The 22,328-nt window shown below is 40.3% G+C and overlaps 1 protein-coding gene across 2 annotated transcripts in view; it reads right to left on the bottom strand.

Annotated features, from left to right (window-relative positions):
* TATDN1 (TatD DNase domain containing 1) overlaps positions 1-22,328 on the bottom strand; it is a gene marked incomplete at its 5' end in the record, with an annotated part of 159,822 nt that overhangs the window by 114,589 nt on the left and 22,905 nt on the right. For both annotated transcript variants that reach the window (XM_044066594.1, XM_044066593.1), the window contains 2 exon segments: positions 2,965-3,035; positions 3,157-3,233. In XM_044066594.1, the coding sequence (XP_043922529.1) occupies positions 2,965-3,035; positions 3,157-3,233 (148 nt within the window).

Consider the following 22,328-nt stretch of genomic DNA (forward strand, 5'->3'; position numbering starts at 1 on the left):
TACTGCCTGTGTAACTGGCTGATTCTGATTGATTTCACCTGGCAGCTCTGCTAGTTCTCCTTGGTTTACTTCCTAGTACTTCTTTTCCTTCGTTTTCCCTTTCTGTTTCCACAGGGGGCAGCGCCACGTAAACAAGCACAAACATGCGCACACAGGCTTAGGCGGGTGCGCATTTGTGTAAACAAGCTTAGACGGCCTTACACAGGCTTACACAGGTGCACACACGCGCACACAGGCTTAGACAGGTTTGCACACGCGGGCACACAGTGTAGGCAGCTTTGAAGAAACTTTAGTGATCGCCATGGCATACACCTTCGGTTTCTGGATTTCAGTTTAGACAACTGTAGACACACCTCTTTCAGTCCTGTGTAACTCACAACAAACACATGCCACTCTGCTCCAATAAGCTTACAGTCTTTTTGATACATACCCCCTCATGATGTCACCCATCTTCTACTCTGTTACTCCCCTTATCCTACTCTTACACTCTAGGGACATGGTTCACATAGCAGGAAAAATTGGGATTCACTATCCTTATCCTCATTTGCACAGGATTGCCTACTAATGCTTGGTTACATCTCTCATACTGAGCTTCCCCCCTTAGCAACCTCTACTCAGTAGCCATTTTGTCTTCAGCTTGCCATTCACTTGAATGGCAGATGAATATTTTGAATAAAATCCCTATTTGTGGCTTTTATTTTTTGTTTTTCTGGTTTTTAGAGCGCCGCACGTTTGTGCGGTGCTGTGCTATGCTTAAACATCGGAGATCGAGGGAAAAAAATTATTTTTTATTATTTTGCAACACATAAAAATGCCAATGGCCATATATTTGGCCATTGGCATGCTTCATCAACTGGATGCATCTATTATTTGGAGCTGTCATGGCTCCCTTTTGCTATTTGCAGAATGGTACTCAGTTGCCAACCAAGTACATTTCTGCAAATAACACTACTCTTACTTGGACAGGTTAGTGTTTCCTGGATTGCAAATTTACCTCATTTGCATAGCTTTCAGCAGCAAATGAGGTAATTTGCATAAACTAACCCTGTCCATGCAAGAGTCGTTTTAGGAGCTCTCTTGCACGCCCCTGCCGGCTGCTCCTGGATCGCTCGGCAGACATGTTGGCTGCATGGAGTTTTACTCTACTCTTAGACTCCGTGCAAGCCTTCGTGAATCCGGCCCAGACACTGACAAAGTGTAGCTACACTTGCTTATTTTTAACTATTCTTGTTTCAAAGAAGTAAGACACAGACACTAACAATTTGCTTTTACCTACACTTGTTTATTTGTAACCACAGTTGTAAACAGTGTGGAAAGAACCATTGCATTGTTAATGACTGGAAATTCTGCGGGTGGATGTGGTTGGCATCTGATGGCGTAGCTGTCTTTACATCAGACACTTGGAAGTACTGATGTGTTTGGCTGTGTGAAGGGGCATATTGTGACAAATACACATTGTACTAATGAGCATTTACTTCATTAATGCTGTCATAATGTGCTTTGGTCATTCACTGGTTTTGTTTTCCATTGTAGTGGAAATAATTGTACATGGACAACACTGACTGCCATTGCCCTGAGAAAGAGATGGCCAGCAGCAGCAAATAACAGAAATGCTGTCAGTTAAGTGCAGAACGAAACACGAGCACTATCTTTTGGAAATGTTCTTCTTATCAGCACATAAAAAACTGTTATGCTACAAGGACACACATTATACCACATTTGTACAACAGTAAAGACCATATTTCGGGATCATTAGGCAACCGCTATTGCCATTGAAAATGTGGTTGCGATAATACGCAAGTACCCAGTCTTGTTACTGGTAATATAACACAGTTGTTTTAAGTATTTATCATTTTATATATTTTATTTATAATTTATTTTTGCAAATCTTTGCCTGTTTTTGGTTTTATTTGTTTAATTTTGTGACTTTTTTTACATTACAGTTTGCTTTAAATTATTATGGGGGATACATAACTAAAACAGGGATATGAGCATTTGGTAAGATTAGCATAAAATAAAAACACAAAATCGCATATGCTTCTGGTTTCTGTGTAGCAGTATAGTCCAAGTAACAACAGTTATTTCAAAAACATCCGGAAAAGCAAGACTCTATTCAGAGGTATAAAATAATTCCTTTAATTCCTTTATCCACAACAAGTAAGCGCTTTCGCCCGGAGGCTTCTTCAGACTTATACAAACATCACTACCCTCTCAACATTTAAATAGTTCTACATATGATTTCATTGGTTAATTGCACGACTCAAATTTTGTCACAGTACATCTGAATTAATACACTCAAGAGCACTTTAAAATCCGAGCATACCATATACTACTCACTGAAATATGTGAATATAAATTCATATTGAAAATATAATATAATAAATATATTAAGAATGTTGAATATATTAAAAATATATTAAAAATATGCCACAGATAAAAAACACTTCATGTGCCAATAGCCCTCCGGGCGAAAGCGCTTACTTGCTGTGGATAAAGGAATTAAAGGAATTATTTTATACCTCTGAATAGAGTATTGCTTTTTCGGATGTTTTTGAAATAACTGTTGTTACTTGGACTACACTGCCACACAGAAACCAGAAGCATATGCGATTTTGTGTACTAGTTGGTGTTTTATTGCTGGTTCTGTGTCCCGGTGGCTGGGTGTGCATCTGTTGGAGTATAAAATAAAAACAAACAGAGTTAACACACTGCTTGTGACAGCCATTTCTGTAGTCATGATTTTCTGCAAAATTGCACTCTTTTCAAAAGAGCCTACTCCAAGATATAACTTCCTTTCTCCTTATATACAATCACACTGGAGCTGAGTACATCAGTTCATGGGGCTTAGGGTGCTAAACAACATGTATGAAATGCAGAAAGATCACTGACGTTTCAGATGAAGAGGCAAAGGTGAGACAACCACAGGAGAAAATAGGAAAAGCTGTAAAAGTTAACTCATCTTACCAGTTTCTATCATTAGTCTTTCTGTGGGGATTGACTTCATTGCTTCAAGATTAGCTTCTGTCTTCAAAGAGCTACATTTCATAATATAAATTCATTAAATTCAGCCTTTCAGATCTGACAAATATCGCATATTTGATTATGAAAAATGCATACATATATTTTCAGGAAACTCTGCTACAAAAATGTACATACCATCCATTGATGCCAATATACAGGTCTAAATCTACAATAGCAGCAGCTTCTTCTTTGCTACCATCAAATGAATGTACCTAGAAAACAAACACAGGTAAATAAGACCAGGAATATTCCAAGTGTGTAGTGCAAAGTTTCATTACCTGTTAAATATGTATTAATTTTATTAATCTATTTAAGCCTAGTTCAAATCAGAAAGACAAAAATCAACATAATTTACAAATGGCAAACATCTGCATTGTTATCTTTTCAGATCACCAGTAAAGTGCATAACAAAAAACTTTAAATGTGATTTTTTTTTTACTTACATTAATGCACATTTCAGTTAATGGACAATCTCCGTAATAACAGTTATCTTCTCCTGCTAGCAACCTGCAGCCTCATCAGCTCCAACACTGTTTGTACTACCTAGGTTCTAAGGCACAAAAGTACAGTTTTGTACCCACCATAAATGTAGATGTTCGAGTGCGCATACAGCTGCAGTCATCACACTTGGGTTATCCTGCCGTCAGGCGGATCCTCGGTCGGCCGAATTCCAAAGTCTAGGTCCGGCGTCGGTTGTCGTCGCTTCTTCCCTAACATCAGTGCGGCAGGGGTATAAGAGGCAGCCGACGCCATTTTCTTCAGTTTTTCTTGCCCCAGATGTCAGGTGCCCCCAGAAAGGAAGGCAAAACATGATGTCATGCAAACATACATAAGTAGGTAAATCAAAACAGTAGTTGCAAGCAAATACACCATAAAGGAATACCCCAAATAGGTTGTATGTAAAGGTGTTTGTCATAAGTCCTGTCCTAAGAGGGGATGGAGGGAGGGTAACCTGGACTGCAGCTATATGCGCACTCGAACATCTACATTTATGGTAGGTACAAAACTGTACTATGTTCATCGTGCATACAGCTGTAGTCATCACACTTGGGTAGAATCCCAAAGCTAAGTAAGGGTGGCTGGTACTAAGCGGATTTAGGAGGGGCTAGAATGCCCTGCAGGACTGCTGTGGCAAAGCCCGCTCTAGATTTTGAGTATAGTGGAAGGTGGTAGTGCTTGGAGAAAGTGTGCACTGAACTCCAAGTAGCTGCTTCCAAAATGTCCTTGGTAGGGACCCCCCTGAGGAAAGCTGCTGAGGTAGCTGCAGCCCTGGTGGAGTGGGATCTGATGTATACAGGCACTGATTTTCCATGAAATGAATAACAAAAGCGTATGCAGTGGGCTATCCATTTTGAAATAGTCTGTTTGGAAATAGCCTTTCCTTGAGCACCTGTAGCATAGGACACAAAGAGCTGCTCAGATTTTCTGAAGGACTTTGTTCTGTCCAAGTAATAACACAGTTGCCTGTGAATGTCCAAAGAATGTAGTAGTCTCTCTCCTTTGTTCTGTGGATTTGGATAAAAAGGTAGGTAAATGAATAGACTGATTCAAAGCCACATTGGATACTACCTTTGGCATGAAGGTAGGGTTGGTTCATAAGGAAACCCTGTCCTGATGGAAAATGATGAATGGTTGCACAGCCATGAGGGCCTGTAGCTCCAAAACCCTGCGTGCTGAGGTAATAGCCAGAAGGAAGGCATTTTCCGTGACAAGTATTGTAGCTCTGCTGAAGAAGCCGGCTCAAAAGGAGGCAGTGTCAGCTTCTCCAATACGAAGTTGAGGTCCCAAGCTGGAGTTGGTGGTTTCCGTGGGGGTTTTATATTTTTTGCCCCTCTGAGGAACTGCCTTAATAGAGGATGTGAGAATAAAGGAGGATCCATACTGTATTGTGCTGAAATGGCTGAAGCGTGGATCTTGATGGAAGAGAAGGAGAGGCCACTGTTTAACATCTCAGTTAGGTACTGTAAAATCTGAGGTATATTTATTACCCAAGGATTCTGACCCTTTGCTTGATTCCAGGAACAAAAACATTTCCATTTGGTGGAGTATGCTTTTCTCGTAGAGGGTCTCCTGGCCTCCAAGATGACATCCTGCACCTCCTTGGAGAGGAGAGTTTGTTGGTAAATTAAGGAATTCTCCATGCAGCTAGATTTAGAGTTCTGAGCTGGCTGTGAAGGGTCCTGTAGTTGTGCTGGGACAACAGAAGAGGAACTTGAGGAAGGATCCATGGTGGTGAGTGTGACAGGCTTTTTAGGAGAGGATACTAGTGCTGTCGTGGCCAGTCTGGAGCAATGAGAATCATTTGTGGCCTCTCTGCTCTGGTTTTTAATAGGACTTTGGCCAGAAGAGGTAGAGGCGGGAAGGCATAGACTGTCAATGTTGTCCAATTGAAAGAGAGTGCATCCACTTTCCATGCCTGTGGATGAAAGGTCCTTGAGCAGAATTTTTCCAACTGGTAATTTCTGTGGGTAGCAAATAGATCTATGTCTGGCTGTCCCCATGCCTGAGTTATCTTGGAGAAGACTTGAGGATGCAACTTCCATTCGTGTGGGTCTGTCATATTTCTGCTTAAGTTGTCTGCCAGTGGGTTTTCCTTCCCTGGCAGGAATTGTGCCTGTAGTTGAATTTGTAATTCCAGTGCTGTGTTCCACAGGGTCATGGCTTGCCTGCACAGGGGGCAAGTATGAGTGCCCCCCTGTTTGTTTATGTACCACATGACTGTGGTGTTGTCTGTCCTTATTAATAGCTGGCCTGGATGCAGTAGGTCTTTGAAGGTCATAAGAGCATTTTGCACGGCTAGCATCTCCTTTTGGTTGATGTGTTGGTGCATCTCTTTTTGGGACCATTTTCCCTGAATACACTGACCTGCCATGTGTGCTCCCCAGGCGTAATCTGAGGCGTCTGTTGTGATGCTTTGAGTTGCTTGTGGTAAACAGAAAGGAAGACCTGTGTTTCTTTGGCATGCTTGAGCCCACCACAAAAATTCCTTTTGAAGGCATGGAATGAGTGGTATAATTGTTACCAAGCTGTGGCTGTGCTGAGTCCATAAGTTTTTTAGGTACCATTGTAGTTTCCTCATATGCAGCTTTGCAAATGGTATTAGTAGGATGCAAGATGCCATGAACCCCACAGCCTGCAGCATTTTCCTTGCAGTTAGCCTGGTTAAAGTTGCCATTTTGTTGTAGTATTGAGACAGTTGACCTTGTTTGTCTGGCGTGAGGTAGGCCATCTGGGTTGTTGTATTTAAGCTGGCACCCAGGAAAGTTATCTGTTGAGAAGGTATTAGTTTTGATTTCTTTTTGTTCACTGTGTACCCCAGGCAGTTTAACAGTTTTATTACAAACGACAGATGTTGCAATAGAAGGTCCTTTCTGTCTGCTTGGATCAGGCAGTCATCCAGATATGGGTAGATATGGATTCCCCGCTGTCTGCAGAAGGCAATTACTGATGCCAGGCATTTCGTAAACACTCTGGGCGCAGTAGATAAGCCAAAGGGCAATGCAGAGAATTGGTAATGGGTTGAACCTGCAAGAAATCTGAGGTATCTTCTGCAATCTTGTCTGATAGGGACATGCAGGTATGCCTCCTTGAGGTCCAACGTTACCAGCCAAGACTCCTTGCCCAGCATGGGAAGAAGTTGCTGTAATGTGAGCATCTTGAATTTTGGTACCTCTAGATATGTGTTTAGAATAGATAGGTCTAAGATGGGTCTCCAATCTTTGTCCTTCCTTGGTACCAGAAATAGTCTTGAATAAAAACCTTGACCTTGTTCTTTGCAGGTACCTCTTGAATTGCTTTCATATCCATGAGAGCGGAAATTTGCCTTTGTGCCTCTGCCCATTGATTTTGTGGCAGGTTTGGCATGCCTCTCATTTTGGAAGGGTGTGAAAGTGGAACCTGTAGCCTCTGTCTATAATATCCAGAATCCATTTGTCCTGTGTAACAATGTGCCAGTTTTTTGAAAATAAGGCCAGTTTTCCGCCCAAAGGTGCTGCCATTATATCTTTGTTTGGCAGGCATAGGGGAAAGTCATTGCATCTGTTTTCTAAATGACTGTGGTCTATCTTCTCCACCTCTGGGAGCTGGTGTTTGCCACTGTCTAACTCTGTAAGATCCTTGAGGTTGTCCTCTACCCTTGGGCGCCTGTATCTGCCCCTTTGGGGTCTGTCCGTGGCTGGAAAGGACCAATTTTTGAAGGCCAGTTTCTGCTGAAGCGTGGAGGCTGCACCTGCAAGAAATCTTTAACTGTTTGCATAGATTTCGCTTTTCCTCCATTTTCTTTAGTACCTCCTCAGCTTTTACACCGAACAATACATCTTTTTGTAGTGGGGCATCTAATAACTTTGCTTTGACATGATCTGGTAAGGTTTGCTCTTTGAGCCAAGCATGTCTATGTATGACAGACCCTGTGACAGCAGCTCTGCATGAGGCCTCTAAAGCATCAAAACCACACTGCAAGGTATGTTTCCCTACTTGTTCTGCTCCATGCAACAAATCCTGCAACTCTTTCAAGTCTGGTTGTTCTGTTTGTGTCATTTTGCCTTTCAGCTGAGATAGCAAGAATTGTTGGTATTTTAACATATGAAATTGACAGTTTAATGCCCTCATGGTTAAAGTGGCTGATGTATACACCTTTCCCCCCCACCTTTCTAATGCTCTAGAATCTCTCTCTGAAGGCAAAGGGTCTGGTTTAACAGGGGCTGGAGGTAATGAGTCTGGATTAAGACTGGCTTCTGCGTACACATCATCCAAAATATCTAAGACAGGAGGAATAGCCAGGGGCCTATGCTGGGGAAGTAGTAGAAATTCCCTAAGCCTTTTCTTGGAATTTGAGTAATCTTGGCCTTCCCAGTGGAAGTGCTCTCTCAATGTATGCAGGGTTTCCCCAAAAGAGTAGTCCTCAGGGGGGGAGACTGAGGGAATGGACTCCTCAGCATCAGAATCTTCAAATGGGGAATAGGTGTAATCCTGGTCCTCAGAATGGTCTGAAGTAATAGAAGCCTGGTCTGAGGAAGGGTAGTCTTCCTCCAACCTGGGTCTTTTGTCTGAGGGGTTGAGAACCCTGATGAGAGTAATCAAATCCTCAGCCATTTTAAGCATCTGTTTTTTAGGCATGGGGCCTTGAGAGGGGGTCTGAGGACCTTGTTTTTCAACTTTCATTGCAGCTTTAGACTTAGTGAATGATTTCATAGGGGAGGCGGTAGGCCTGAAAACGCCTTCAGAAATGGCAGGCCTCGCTAAAATTTCTGTTTCCCCGCCAAGAGTGGCGTCGGTATCTGCAGTAGGAATGGAGACCGAGGATCCTGCGACCTCGGGTACTGAAGTCGCCGGTAAAATAGATTCATCGGTAGTCAGGGGCTGCGTAGGTGCCTCGCTGAGAACCGGAGAACCGGTAGTCGGCCTAAGCGTGATCTCAGTACTCGGTGCAGGCCTCGGATGCCTATCCTTATCCTTGCGTCTTTTGCCTAAAACTGGCGTCGGTGTATCCGACGACATGATATAATTATATTTTTTGCCAAAATAATGAAGGGAGAACTCCGCCCAGTGCTTAATAGTGCGCTTGTTAAACCTAGCACAAAAACGGCAGGCTGAGACATCGTGGTCTGGCCCTAAGCAAGGTATACAGTAAGAGTGAAAATCCTTATGCGGTATTTGCTTCCCACAAGAAATGCAATTATTAACTTTGTCTGACATCGGTCTGAGGCAAGAAAAGTTTCAACGGGTACTTAGCTTTAAAGAAGACTTCGGCTGAAATACTGTTCGTAAATCTCAGGAGCTGGCCGACCGGCACTTGCGAACTGCTTCTGCTTCGGGCACCTCACAGCAAGAAAGACTGAAGAAAATGGCGTCGGCTGCCTCTTTTATACCCCTGCCGCACTGACATCAGGGAAGAAGCGACGACAACCGACGCCGGACCTAGACTTTGGAATTCGGCCGACCGAGGACCCGCCTGACGGCAGGATAACCCAAGTGTGATGACTGCAGCTGTATGCACGATGAACATCAAACTTCAGCTCAACTTTATATTAACTGATCCACACTACAGACTTGTGGTAACAGGTGTGACATCATACTGTGGTTGATGGCAATCTTTTCATATAATTTTCCCTCTGACCATGGTGTACAACTTTAAAAAGCTAGTACAATGCAAGTATGGCCACTTCCTAAACAAAAGAAAACCACAGGCAGTGGCATATGACAGCAATGCTACCAAACCAAGTTCAACTAGAGAGTTTTGGTGCTGAAGCTGCCAAAAATCACCTCCCCATCTGAAGGGGAGGGATGGGGGGATGGATGAGAGGCAGTGCCTGATGGAGAGTTCTTCCTGGTGGAGACCTGAGGCAAAGTCATGGTTCACTAGAAATGCATAACGCACCATGGGGACATATAGAAGTATGTAAGTGGTGCCCATAAACAATTCACTACTACTACCTAATGCACAAGCACAGCCTGACAACTAGATGCTCAACAAAACTTGGCCAACTACACAGACTGAAGGCTGCAATTTCCAACCAATAAAGCCAGAACAGCAGTTAGAAGGCATAGTGAAAAGTGTTCAGAGCTAAAAAAAAAACTACTTCCCAACCCCAAGATGGCCTACTCCTGATGTATGCTCATTATGAATTGCAAAGAACCTGCTATCTATACTGTTAAATAACTCAAACCCATTTGTTCCTCTTTCCAGATAAGCAAAGCTTTCAAGATACCCATTTCCTTTTCTCCACACCTTTGTTCCGCACTGGTGACAAATAAGAGCTGCAGTCTATTTGCTCTCTTGTAGTTCTACTTGCATGTTCACTTGGTTTTCATAGAAATATACTCCTCCTTAACTCTTAACATTAATAACTTTCTTATGTTTATTCTATATTTGTAAATATTTTTTTTACTCTACCTGTTGACTTAAAAGTCCTTTCTCATTCAAAGTCCTTTTATAGCCCAGACCAAGAGTACAGACACCAAGGATGCACATGGATAGCAAATTACAATGCATTTAGCTAGTTCATATCTTGGGAAACATTTGCAGAAACATACTGTAGCTAAGGTAGGAGTCATTACTGGGTACACTGCTGGTGCTGGGAAGAACACTTTTAGCTGACATCAAAGATTGAAACTATACTAATTTCATGAATTTTAATCGTACTTTGACTTAGGAATGGGATCCATTCCCATCATAATATTAGAAACCCAAAAGATTTGGAGAAATAAAAAAAAGTGTAATAGCTAAGCAAGCAAAGGAGAATAGTATTGCTGGAACTGAATTCATTTTCAAGTGTTGTTGAGTACCTTCACAAGGTGGCCCCTGTTTTTTTTTTTCACAAAATTTCGCCATGATGACACTGGTATATAGACTGTATTTTATACAGCATATATCATGGAGAGACGTAGGTTAAAAAATAAAAAAGGCAGCCGACGCACCAGGATAAAAAAAAGCCCAGTCCTGATATGCGCACTGGTGCCAGGACCAGAACAAATGACAGTGTAGAATCTTCAAGAAATGGAAACATTCCCACAATGCAGTTAGGTCTGGCTCATGGGGAGGATGGTCCCCCTGTTGTAGAAGGAAGTAGTAGTCCACAAAAACTGACGAGCCAAAGAAGAACCGTAAAGGTGACAGAGTGGAATATTGAGGATAAGGAAGAAATTATGCATTATTATTATTATTATTATTATTATGCAAGAAGCGCAGAATTTCCATATAGAAGATATTCAAAAAGATTACGAGAGAAATTAGGTGAAACAAAAATACTTGCAAAAGAAAAACTGTCAAAAGCTTCAAATGCAAATTTGTGTACATTAATACAACAGATTCATGAAAAATATATAGATCAAGAAACTTTGGGCCATTTGGAAAATGAAGCAACAGAGGAGAGCAAAAATATAAAGAACAAAACCTAGAGATTTTTGAAAGGTATAAAAAAAAAGAAACATGGGCATGGGAAAGAAAGAGAGATCTGATATGGTGCAATATTTATGCAAAGGAGAAAGTCAAACTAATCAATACAAAATATGCTGCTTCAAAGACATTTGAAGAGAAATACAAGCAAAGACACCCAGATATGGAAATTTTCACAATACACATAGAAGGTTAGCAACGCTGAAGTTATGGAATACCTGAAAATTGAAAGATTAAGTGTAGAAAGTCTAAAACAGGTTATGTCACATGAGCAAATAATCAAAAACTCGAAATTGGTATTGTGGGGGGCTGTACTGCCCCCCCCGCTAAATATATATTCCTACTCCGAGATTGCAATACAGTGAGGAAAGGGAAAATATTCCAATCTTCACTGTACTGCGATCCCAAAATACCACTTTCGAGTTTCTGATTATTCGCTGATATTAGTGTTCGAGGGCTTGGGTTTTTGTCTTTCTGAAGTAGACCCTAAGAAACAGTAAGAAGTTCAAATGTATAGGCTATGAAATGGGATGATGTAACAGCCAGAGTAACTGAAACAAAATTAAGAAAAGCAAGCTCTTAAATGGAAAACCCCAGGCCCAGATACACAGGGTCTACTTCAGTTTGTCGAAAGCTTAATTGAGTGAATCGCTATTCATCGGCCCCTATTCAGCAAAAGCTCAATTAAGAGAATGACCGTTTCAGCGAGAATTTTTTCAGGAGAAAGGACGTGGTTTACCGTTATTGGGAATTTTCCATTTTACCCACTGTAGTGTGATCCTGGAGTTGGTATATTTAGTTAGGGATGTGTGTGTGTGTGTGTGTGTGTGGGGTATAGCCCCCCAGTTTGCAGAGTTTTACATTTTGTTGTCTTTGTTACAGTCAAGAGCTGGCCCAGTGGTTATTTTCCCTGGGAAAAGTTTTGCTGCAATTGTTGTTTGCTTAATTGAGCTTTTGCTTAATTGGTTCGATGAATAGCAATTCACTCAATTAAGCATTTGACAAAGTGATATAGACCCGATACACAACCTAACTTCTGGCTAAAAGTAATAACATCTTTACATGAAGATTTAGCCCTGAGTAAGATCTACCTATATGCACATCCAGAATAGCCACCAACCTTATTAACAGTAAAAACGATACTCCTTAACAGTCAACCTGCAAGCTATCCCAAAAACGATAGACCAATAACTTCTTTCCAACAATGTATAAACTATATACTGGAACTGATGTTGACAATTTATGGCCATTAAGAAGAAAACTTAATCATAGCAACATAAAAAGCATAACAAAGGAAAGTGATATGGAACAAAGGATCATTTATTGTTAAATAAAGTCATAACGGAGAATTATAAAAAGGGGAAGAATCTGAGCATTCTTAGGCATTTGATAACATCCCTCAGTCATGGATAAAGGAGCACTTACACCCTACATTGATCAATTACATTACAGTGACCATGAAACAGTGGCAAACCACTTTGCATCTAAGCCATGTTAAAGGACAAATTATTATGCCACGGATAAAAATTCAAAGGGGATATTCCAGGGTGACTCTGTCACCGCTGCTCTTCTGTCTTGCCCTTAACCCACTAAGCTGTCTACTTAACAGATTAGGTTATGGTTACAATTTGGCTCCCAGAAAATTACTTCTCATCTTTTTTTGTAGATGATTAAAAACTGTATAGTTGATCAGAAGAGGAGCTGAAAGCAGAACTGCAAGTGGTCAAAACTTTCCCAGATGATATAAGAATGTCATTTGGTCTTGATAAATGTGCAAAAGTAGCATTTACAGCAGGAAAGGTATAGTACCAAGAACAAATCAGTCTGGAACAGGAATGTGATATAAAGGAACTTGAGCAGAAGTAGTGTATAAATATCTTATTTTATTTATTTATTTATTTTATTTAACATTTGTTTACCGGGAAAGTCTTTCTACATTGCACAGCTTATTAACAAATTGTTTGTGACTGGATCTAGAGATGTTATTGTCCCCCTTTACAAAGCCCTCATTAGGTCAATCATTTTGTATAATGCCCACTTTGACATGCATCTATCCATAACCATACAACTGGAATACCCACATGGATACCTTAGTAAAAGGATACAAGTCCTAAACAATAGGTCTTGCATGGACTACCTCAAAGATTTACCACTATACTCAGTATCCTACAGCGTGCTTAGAGGTGACGTGACTGGCACACAAGGCATCCTCCGCCCTAATACTGAACATCAGCAAGTCAAATGGCATCAGAAATGCTCAGTCCAGGTATCTAAACTGAATGTTGCGGAGAGATGGATATATATCACAGTGGCTGCCAGTGTTCCAGAACAGACTATCCATAACAATAAAACAAAGCACATCCATCCATATTCAAATGGAACTTGGCTCTAAGGATGGGTAATAGAAAATGTACTCCAGGATTGCACCTCGTGCCACTAATGGATAGAGGCAATTCCTAAATGCTGCATCCCTTATATGAGTCCCCTCAAATTATCTATGGTATGATCACAGTTATTTTCACTAGGGCTAACATACAATTATCAGCCATATAGGTAAGACCAATCAGGAAATGTTAATTCAAGCACCAAAAGGGAACAAGCTAACCTTAAAATGTCCTCCAAGTGAACCTACGTTGTGGTAGTTTTTAGATCACTAAGTGCCCCTCTCACCCTCCACCCCCAGACTTCTACAGTTCCGGCACCTATGCATTGATAAATTACAAAAAAGGGATGACAGCATCCCATATTCAGAAATTATGGAATGTTTATAGATATATAAATAAACCCTACACTGATAAATTACACAGCAGTAATTATGAAACAGTGGCAACCCACTTTACAACTGAATCATGGTAAAGGGCAAATTACTATCCCAAGGATGAACATGTTCAGAGATGGATATTCTGGAGTAATTCTTTGCCTTGTCATTAACCATCATGCTGTTTACTTAAAAAAAAAAAAAAAAAAAAAACAAGAAAATTCTTTATTGAATTATCACTTATAGGTTCATAGGTTAGTACTAAGCGAACTTCCCTTGTGTGCCATTTTAAGCCTAGCCAATTATCCCTTGTGAGACTCAAACCCTGCACATTGTGTTTGTAAGGCAAACACCTTAACCATTAGGCCACCTCTTATGACATAGGCAATAATATATTTATATAAATGAAAAACAAACCGTACTGACATATTTTCAATTTCTAATATACATCACAAATAATCTTCTACATAGTCATCATCAAACACTACATAGCTCATTTGATTCCTGCCTTCTCTCAAACCTTCCTCCTCCAAAAAATTATTCTGCATGCATGTCATTTTTTTCTACTTAATTTGCTCCTACCCTTTTCTAAAGATCCCAGTTCCAGTTCTTTTGTCTCTGTTACTATACTCTCAATTTCTAGTATGGTTGGTTTAGACTTCAATTCTGGCGTTTGCCGAAAAACAATTATTAGAAAATGGAAATCAAACTCAGCAAGGTCTAGGCAATTCTGATTCTGTGTCACAGCTCAGAAAAATCATTTCCTTAGTTACACCAATTTGCTTATCCTGTATTTCTGACAGAGTACTCTGCATGGGATTTTTAAAGTCTGCCAACTCAATACACTCCCAAAAAATATGTTCCCAATTACCTCTTCATTAAGCTGTTTATCCAATAGACCAGTCTACGGTTACAGCTCTATTTCCAGAATCCAACATTGCCCAGTGATGTCACATTTACTTCTGTAGGTAATTTAAACTGTAAAGCTCATCAAACAAACACCTGAAAGCGCACATACAAATGGTTAAAACTTTCTCAGATGATATAAGGATGGCATTTGGTCTTGATAAATGTGCAAAAACATTATTTATAGCAGGACAACTAAAGCATCAAGTAAACATCAAACTAGGAGAGGAATGAGATATAAAGAACTTAAACAAGAAGGAATGCAGTAATACCCAGGAACAGATGAAAGATTAAAAGTAAAACCTGAAAAAATGAGAACAAAGATTCAGAGGGAATATTTTAAAAGGATAAAGCTAATCCAGAAAACAGTGAAAACTCCCTTGACATCCAGGAATAATTTAAGCAAAAAATCAGTTTGTTCCTTTTGATTTAAATTGCAGCTTTGATTTGATTGACTAGCCCCCCCCCCCCAAATAGTGGGTCATTTAGACAAGAAAATTACGTCATGATTTTCACATGCTATATCCCCTGGTCTGTAGAAGGTATGGGCCTCCATGAAACTGACTACATAATGCATGTATATTTGTTGACATCATCAGATCAAAGCACAGTAAAAGTTCTAAGCCATGAAGAAATCAAGTCTGAGATACAATCTTCATTCAGGTATGTAGAAACATTTCAACAAGGAGTTGGAATGACAATCAAACCAGAAGTGGACAATAAACAGGCAGCAAAAGAAACTGCCAAAAAACAAAGGACAGAATATAAACAACATGACCAGAAGAAAAGGAAAAAAAAAACTGGAAAGCCGTAGTTAAAATGGCAAAAGTAGAAAATTGCTGGAACAACCACATACTGATTAAGATTTACCCCACAAACAGCTAAGAAGTGAATTTAAACCAAAATATGAAAGGTTAATGACAAAAGCTCAAGATAGCTGACTCCACGCACATTAGTACACAAAGTCTATAGAAAATCTATAGAAAAAGCAGGAGATGCACAGATGTGTAGTACAGAACTAGAAAAGGTTGCATATCTTGTTACTGGCTGTTATTACACTCACGGCTGAAGGTTTCTATACTGAAAAGCACAATAATGTGACAAGATTACGCAAACAAACACAGCATACACTTATTTCAGAAGCATGGGAAATATGAGCCACAAACAATTAATGAAAATAAAGATGCTTTGATCACATGATCACACCCAATATCAACAGTCAACAAAGTAGAAGCACAAAAAACAGACATTATAGTTATCAAGGAAAAGAAAAAAAAGTAAAATTAATCAGTGAAATAACTCATCTAGCAATTACAGTCTCCAGCATACTGAGGGACATTATGTAATAAAATACCAGGATATGCAAGCAGAAACTAAAGCAATGAGAAATAAGGACACACAGATGGTTCTAATAGTAGTAGGAGCAACAGGGCTAATAAAAAAAGAATTTTCAAACATACCTAGATATGCTACCAATACATGTATCTCTATATGAACTACAGAAGGCATTTCTGCGTACATTGAGGGTGTTGAGAACAGCACTCTTGGTAAACATTAAGGACTGAAGTAAAACTAATCTTACGAACTGTAATAGTATCCTGATTTACAAAAATGGAGCCCATTCCTCTTGGCTGCTACCCTACTGGAATGAGATTTGATCTGTCCTTGCAAGGCTTTTCCCTGGTGGTCAGAAAAAAATATAAATCACTAACTATTTAGAGAGTGTTCGCCTGAAAACTGGTCTGCCTTGCATTCCCAATCTAATGTAAACAAAGAGCTGTTCAGTTTACCTGAAATCTTTAGTTCTCTCTGGGTAATATTTTAGTTGTCAGTGTACGTTATTATAAAATTAATTCTTCCCTCTGTTGGGGTTTAGACAAAAGTCTTGTCAGTTGGATGGTCTGGTTCAAGACTACTTCAGAGATGCCTCAAGTCATAATATAGGGCTCAATCCTTAATGCCTCCCTTTCTTTGTGGAAGACTCTGTACGCATAGATTCTTAGACTGTTACTAGGATAACAACCATGTTGACGGGTCAGTTTTCTAAGCCTAGCCAAGTTTTCCGAAAGAATAATGAAGTCATGTATCCAAACAGGGCATTTAGGGCCAGGCATTTATAAGTTACCTCTGTCCATAAGGGACATGGGTGCCAGTCCCAGTGTAAATTTCCAGTTCCTCATTCACTGGTCTAGGCTGCACTTAAACTGAGAAATAGACAAACTCAGCTTCACATGGATGGGAAGCCTGTTCCATATGATGTGCAGTCTCTGGGACACACATCTATCTCTTCGGCATGTTTTGCTAAAGTCACAGACAAAATTCAGATCCCTAGACCTTGTATTTCTGGTACTCTTTGACCTATGATTATGTACGAGATTCATATATATGGGGTTTGCGAATGCCTTGTAAGCCAGGCACAGATCACCTCTCAGCAATTTATACGAGACTGAGTAGAGGGAAAGTGTTTTAAGACACTCTGCATAACGCAGATTTGTTACACCTTGTATTCTTTTTGTAAGGAACCCCTGAGGTTGCTCCAGTTGCTGCATATGTCTTATCAGGTACATGCTAAGGAGAGCACTGTACTCTATGACTGGTCTGATAAGGGAAGAGTACAATGGGATAATGACCTCTTTGAACCTAGATGCCATGTTCTTACTTATAAGTTAAACAGCATACAAAGATTTCCTCACCACTGTGGCCAAGTGTTGGTCGAAGGTAAAGCTACTGTCTATCTGTGTACCCAGATCCCTGACCACTGGGTCGACTCTTAGGGGGTGTATTATCAACATGATAATTAGCCGGGATGGTTGACTTCCCAAAGGGTACAGAATTTTCTTATGCAAGCCTAGTGAATTCTATCAGTGAAAAATGTCCTAATGGTCTGTGAAGCAGGGCTCCCACTTCAGAAATTCTATGTGCGGGTGTTACAGCTACTAGAAAATGAGTTTTCTGTAGCTAGGAATTTAACAGCAGCAGCATTATCTGGTTCAGCTGGTGCCAATGTAAGTTTTCCAAAAATGTCTAACTGGCCTCTATGAGCATCTCAACAGTTTAACAATAGGTTTGACTGTCAAGCTGAGTCCCATGGATAGACAAGCTGACACTGTTAAAAGGTGCATTTAACAAAGGTGGATGCCAGCATCTTGCCAAATAAGGTTGTGAGGTAGCTCAAGACTTGTTCAAGCAAGGCTGCTTCAGCTGAATGCCGTAAGAGGAACACCATAAATAGAAACGTTTCTACTTTGCCAAGTTTCTAATCACAAGTTTCCTCATTTCCTGTAGTATAAGCAGAACATCAGGTAGGAAGCAGTGCCACTGAAAGATTAAAGTCACAGCCTCCAAGCTGCTATTCTGTGGCTTTTAAAGGCTGAATGTTGCATTAGTGATGTGCATGGAGTTGGAAGAAATTATGACCCTCCCTTGCTGAACTGTAAAAGATGGGAGAATCATAATTGTGTTGGTCAAAAGGGAAGTATCAAAATTATATCTGCCATGTTTTTTCTCTCCTTTAGCAGCATTTTTATGAAAAGAAGTGACTGGAAGGCAAACAACAGTTCTCTGTTACAGTGCAGGGTAAGAACATCCATTGCTTAGGCTTTCTGCAAGGATATCTGAAACAGAATCTTTGAGGTGATGATTCTGAGAATAGGTAAACATGTCTACCTCTGGAGACCCAAAAAAGAGTTGCATTGTGCAACAATTGGGGGTCCAGTTTCCTTGTGACGGCTGATGTAGGATCTGCTTCAGAGCCCATTAGGACATTTTTGAATTCAGTAGGCCTGTGTAAGAAAATTCTGTTGGATGGTCAGATTCCATGCAATCACTGCTAGTGGGCACAGCAGGCAGGTAATTACCCCTGCCTGTTTATGGACCATATGACAGTGGTGTTGTATATAATATTTATTAGGACATATTTTTCCAGGATGTGCATTAGAACCGACGTCTCTTTTATAATGATGTATTTGTTTCTGCCCTGGGAATCCACTAGGCCTTCAGAGTTTTTGTGTTTGTCCCTAAGAGAAGTTTGCTGCATCAGTTTTCACTTGATACAAAGATTATACATGGATTATCTGCAGGTCTTCTCTGGTAGAACATATCATTTGTTCTCGTTGGCATTCAGGCCTGCTCTGAGAAAGGCCGTCCTGTTAGAAAAACTGAAACTTAAATTTTGGTGATCAACTGAACTGCTCAGATTATGTAAACAGAAAATTTAATAATCCATGGTGACTGCTGGCTTCTCCTGAATGAGGTCTCATAGTATATTGAGCCTGAAATAAGCAAGATCTGGAGTAAGCATGTAGTGAATATGCCGAGAGCAATGGAGGTCCTAAAGGGCAAGAAGGTGAGCTCAGAATGCTGGATTCTGAACAGGGACCTGAGGAATCTCTCGTATTTCTTACACTTGGGAATATGAAGCTAGGCATTTTCCTTTACAGTGTAACCAGAAAGGCTTCTGCCCATAGCAGAGGAAGAAAGGTCTGTAAGGTTAGCATTCTGAAACTCTATAGGAGTTTTTGAAAAATATATAAAGTGTGGTGTAAACCTTGGCTCGAGATAATTGTCACTGGTGAAGTCATACCCTGACCCCATGTGTAAAAATGGGAAAAGGGGTTGTGGATGGATGGATATAAAAAAGTTCCAAGGCTCATCCTTCCTCGGAATTAGCAGAAGCAATAACAGTCTGGAATAGAACCTTGCTCTTTTTCCTGGGAGGGAATCTTTTCATGGGATTAGAAGAATTAAGCTGGTGCAGAAGCATGGTTGTCGTGACCTGATTGGTGTGTGTGTGTGGGAGGGAGAAATTCACATGAAGGGTGGAATGACCCTGAATTCAATCTTGTAACTAGTCTGTAGTCAGTTCAAACCACTAGTCCCTGAATAGGGCTACTTTTCCTCCCATAATCTATGAAGAGGTAGGAGGGGACGGGGTGTAGGTTTACAAAGTCACAACCTGAAGGTACTATTTTAGCTTGAAGGGGATACATTACACATACCCTCAGACATTTTATCTGACTAGAACCATATTATCTCAACTCTGGCCTTTCTCAAATGCCTTATTTTGTCTGAACTGCTCTGACTCTGACTATTTTCTATAAGAGGATCACTGCTTGGTAGGAAAGTTTCTATTATTGTTGGGAACTGGTGAATGGAAATCTACATCATCATATGCAATGTTTTCTCCTTTTTTTTTGGCCTTTTGAAGATTTCCTAAGATGAAGGCAAAGATAACAAATATTTACCTAATTGGGCACTCACAATCTTCCTCTTGACAACATCTGGCTAACGGAGTTCTCAGTCAGGCATTAATTCCGATATGCACGTCTGTGGTGCACATCCCTAAAAAGAACCACTGATACAGCTGTACTGCAGTTAATACTGCAGTTAATACAATACAGTTTTGTTTTGAATTTACCTTAAACAAAGAAAGAAAGATGGATGTTTGACTTTTGGGATTCCTGCCTGCAAGTAGCCTGACTTCCAGTGCTCTCTCTTCCCATTTGGGCTTTGGCAGATATCCTCCTACCATCAAACAAAGATGTTAATGATATAACAGGTTGATGACTAAATCCATCTTCAGATTTTTCTTGCCCTTGCATGGCCAGGATAGAAAACTGGTACCAAAGCCCTAGTGGACCAGAAGGAAACAGTCCTCTGTATCCCAAGTCCAACTTACAGACCCACAACTCCCTCTCCCACTCAGCCGGGTCAGGTAAAAGAGGGAGGAGGGCTTCATAATGAACTGAAGGGGAAGTTGCAGATAAAAAGACTAGGGAACCACTCGAATCCAGGGTGTCAAGGGAGTGTGAGAGATGGAAAGAAAACCAGTGAGAAAGAAGGGAGTAAGAGAGACAGGACACCTGAAAAGAAACAGTAAATACTCAAACATCTACATTTGTTGCAAGTTCCAAACACAACTGTACTACATTCATCATACTGCTCACTGTTGCAGTCCTGACTTTTTTGGAAGATTCACACAGCACAAAGGTCTAGGGTGGTTAGAAGTTAATTAGAATAGAAGGCCTTACAGGATAGCAGAAACTAATCCTGTCTTACTACAAATACCGTCAAACTTTAATACCTAGAGAATGTGTAAATACAGGTCCAAGTTGTAACTTCCAGGATAGCTTGAGTGGGGGCTGACACATCCTGAAACAAGTATGCCATTAGCTGTATAATATGAAGAAATGCACTGAGCAAGCCATTTGGACAGCATTAGTTTGCTGACTGGATTTTCCCTTTGCCAAGGAGTCAAATAATCGATCAGGTATTATGAATTTTTAGACCTCTACAAATAACATCTCCGCTATGTGTATCAAAGGAGTGAACTCACTGCGTTTTTTTTCACCTTGTTCTAGGATAAGGAATGAAAACTGTCAACTGAATGGTTTGGTTATAAAAAGAAAGCTCAGAGACCATGTTTTGCATAAAGGTGTTGTCCTAATGGAAAATTAAGAAAGGTTTCCTGAACATTAACACCTGAAGTTCAGAGATTATTCTAGCAGAGTTGATTGTTACTGAAAACAGCGTCTTCAAGATAAGAATCGGAGGGCAGCAGAAGCAGCTGATTCAAGAGGTGCAAGGGTCAGCTTCCCTAAACCATAATTATGATCTCATGGTGGTGCTCTCTAAGGTGCAGGATTCCCTTAAGAAATTGCTTAACTGAAGTTCAGGATTATAAGTTTGGATCCTTAGGTAAACAGACTGAAACAGCAAAAGCATGCACTTTGAAAGGTGTACAAGACAGGCCAGTTTTATAAAGGTATGAGGGGATAGTCCAAAACCACTGTCACTTGCTGTTCTGAAGCAGAACTCTAAAAAAAAAAAAAAAAAAAAAAAAAAAAATTCTTGTGGATTTTTATCATTAAATACACCTTTGGTTTATCATCACCTGAGTGATTTGTGCCTGTGAAACTCTGCCTGCCAGCATTTTTATTTATTTAGTTTGTTTTGCTGCTTCTGTTTTTTGAAGCAGAACTCTCTCAGTTGCCTATTCTGAAGTGAAGTTTACAAGTCTACTTCAGCCAACAGCATAGCTTGGGTGGGGCAAAGGGGGCAGCTGCCCAGGACGCAGGGTGTCAGGGGATGTGATTAAGGCTAATGCACTTTAGTACTCCATGTGTGCCAGAGCTATGAAATCTCTGTATTGAAGAAGTATGGGTGGAAGATGCATTTTTATTGTGTCCCATTTGCAGGAAACAGTTTTCCTGTTTCCTGAACTACTGGAAAATGTTTGGAAATCACATCAGGGTGATCTGAGGAGAAACACAACCCCAAAACAGAATCCCAAGAATATGCATCCATCCAACTTTTGCTGAGAGCATAGCTAGCCATTACTGTAAACTATTCTACAAAAGCGATGGCTAATTGAAGGAAGGACACTGAGCAAACTCGGATCTATAATATGTAACATTAAGTATCCTGTTTTTTTGTTTATTTTTTCGAGTTATTTATAGCACTTTGTCTACTGTATACTTTTCTAGCTAGCTTCAGTGTGTGTGAGGTATTAACTGGAAATTGTCCACTTTTATTAAGCATCTGTTTGGGTTGTTTGATTCTGATAACTTGTTTGCAGTTAAAAGCTTTCTCTAGAAGCTCCTTTATCTGTTTAAAACTTTCATTTAAAGACACACTGCTGCTTTTCTGCTGTGAGAAACATTTCTGCACCCTCCCTACCTATTGGTATGCTGTTTATAGTTGGTGGCTTTGCAGTTGCCCACCCCTACTGTAAATTTGATCTGGGACACT

The sequence above is a fragment of the Protopterus annectens genome, chromosome 3.part1 (genome assembly GCF_019279795.1).
Source record: "Protopterus annectens isolate FY-2018-M chromosome 3.part1, PAN1.0, whole genome shotgun sequence".
In the NCBI taxonomy this organism is placed as follows: domain Eukaryota; kingdom Metazoa; phylum Chordata; order Ceratodontiformes; family Protopteridae; genus Protopterus; species Protopterus annectens.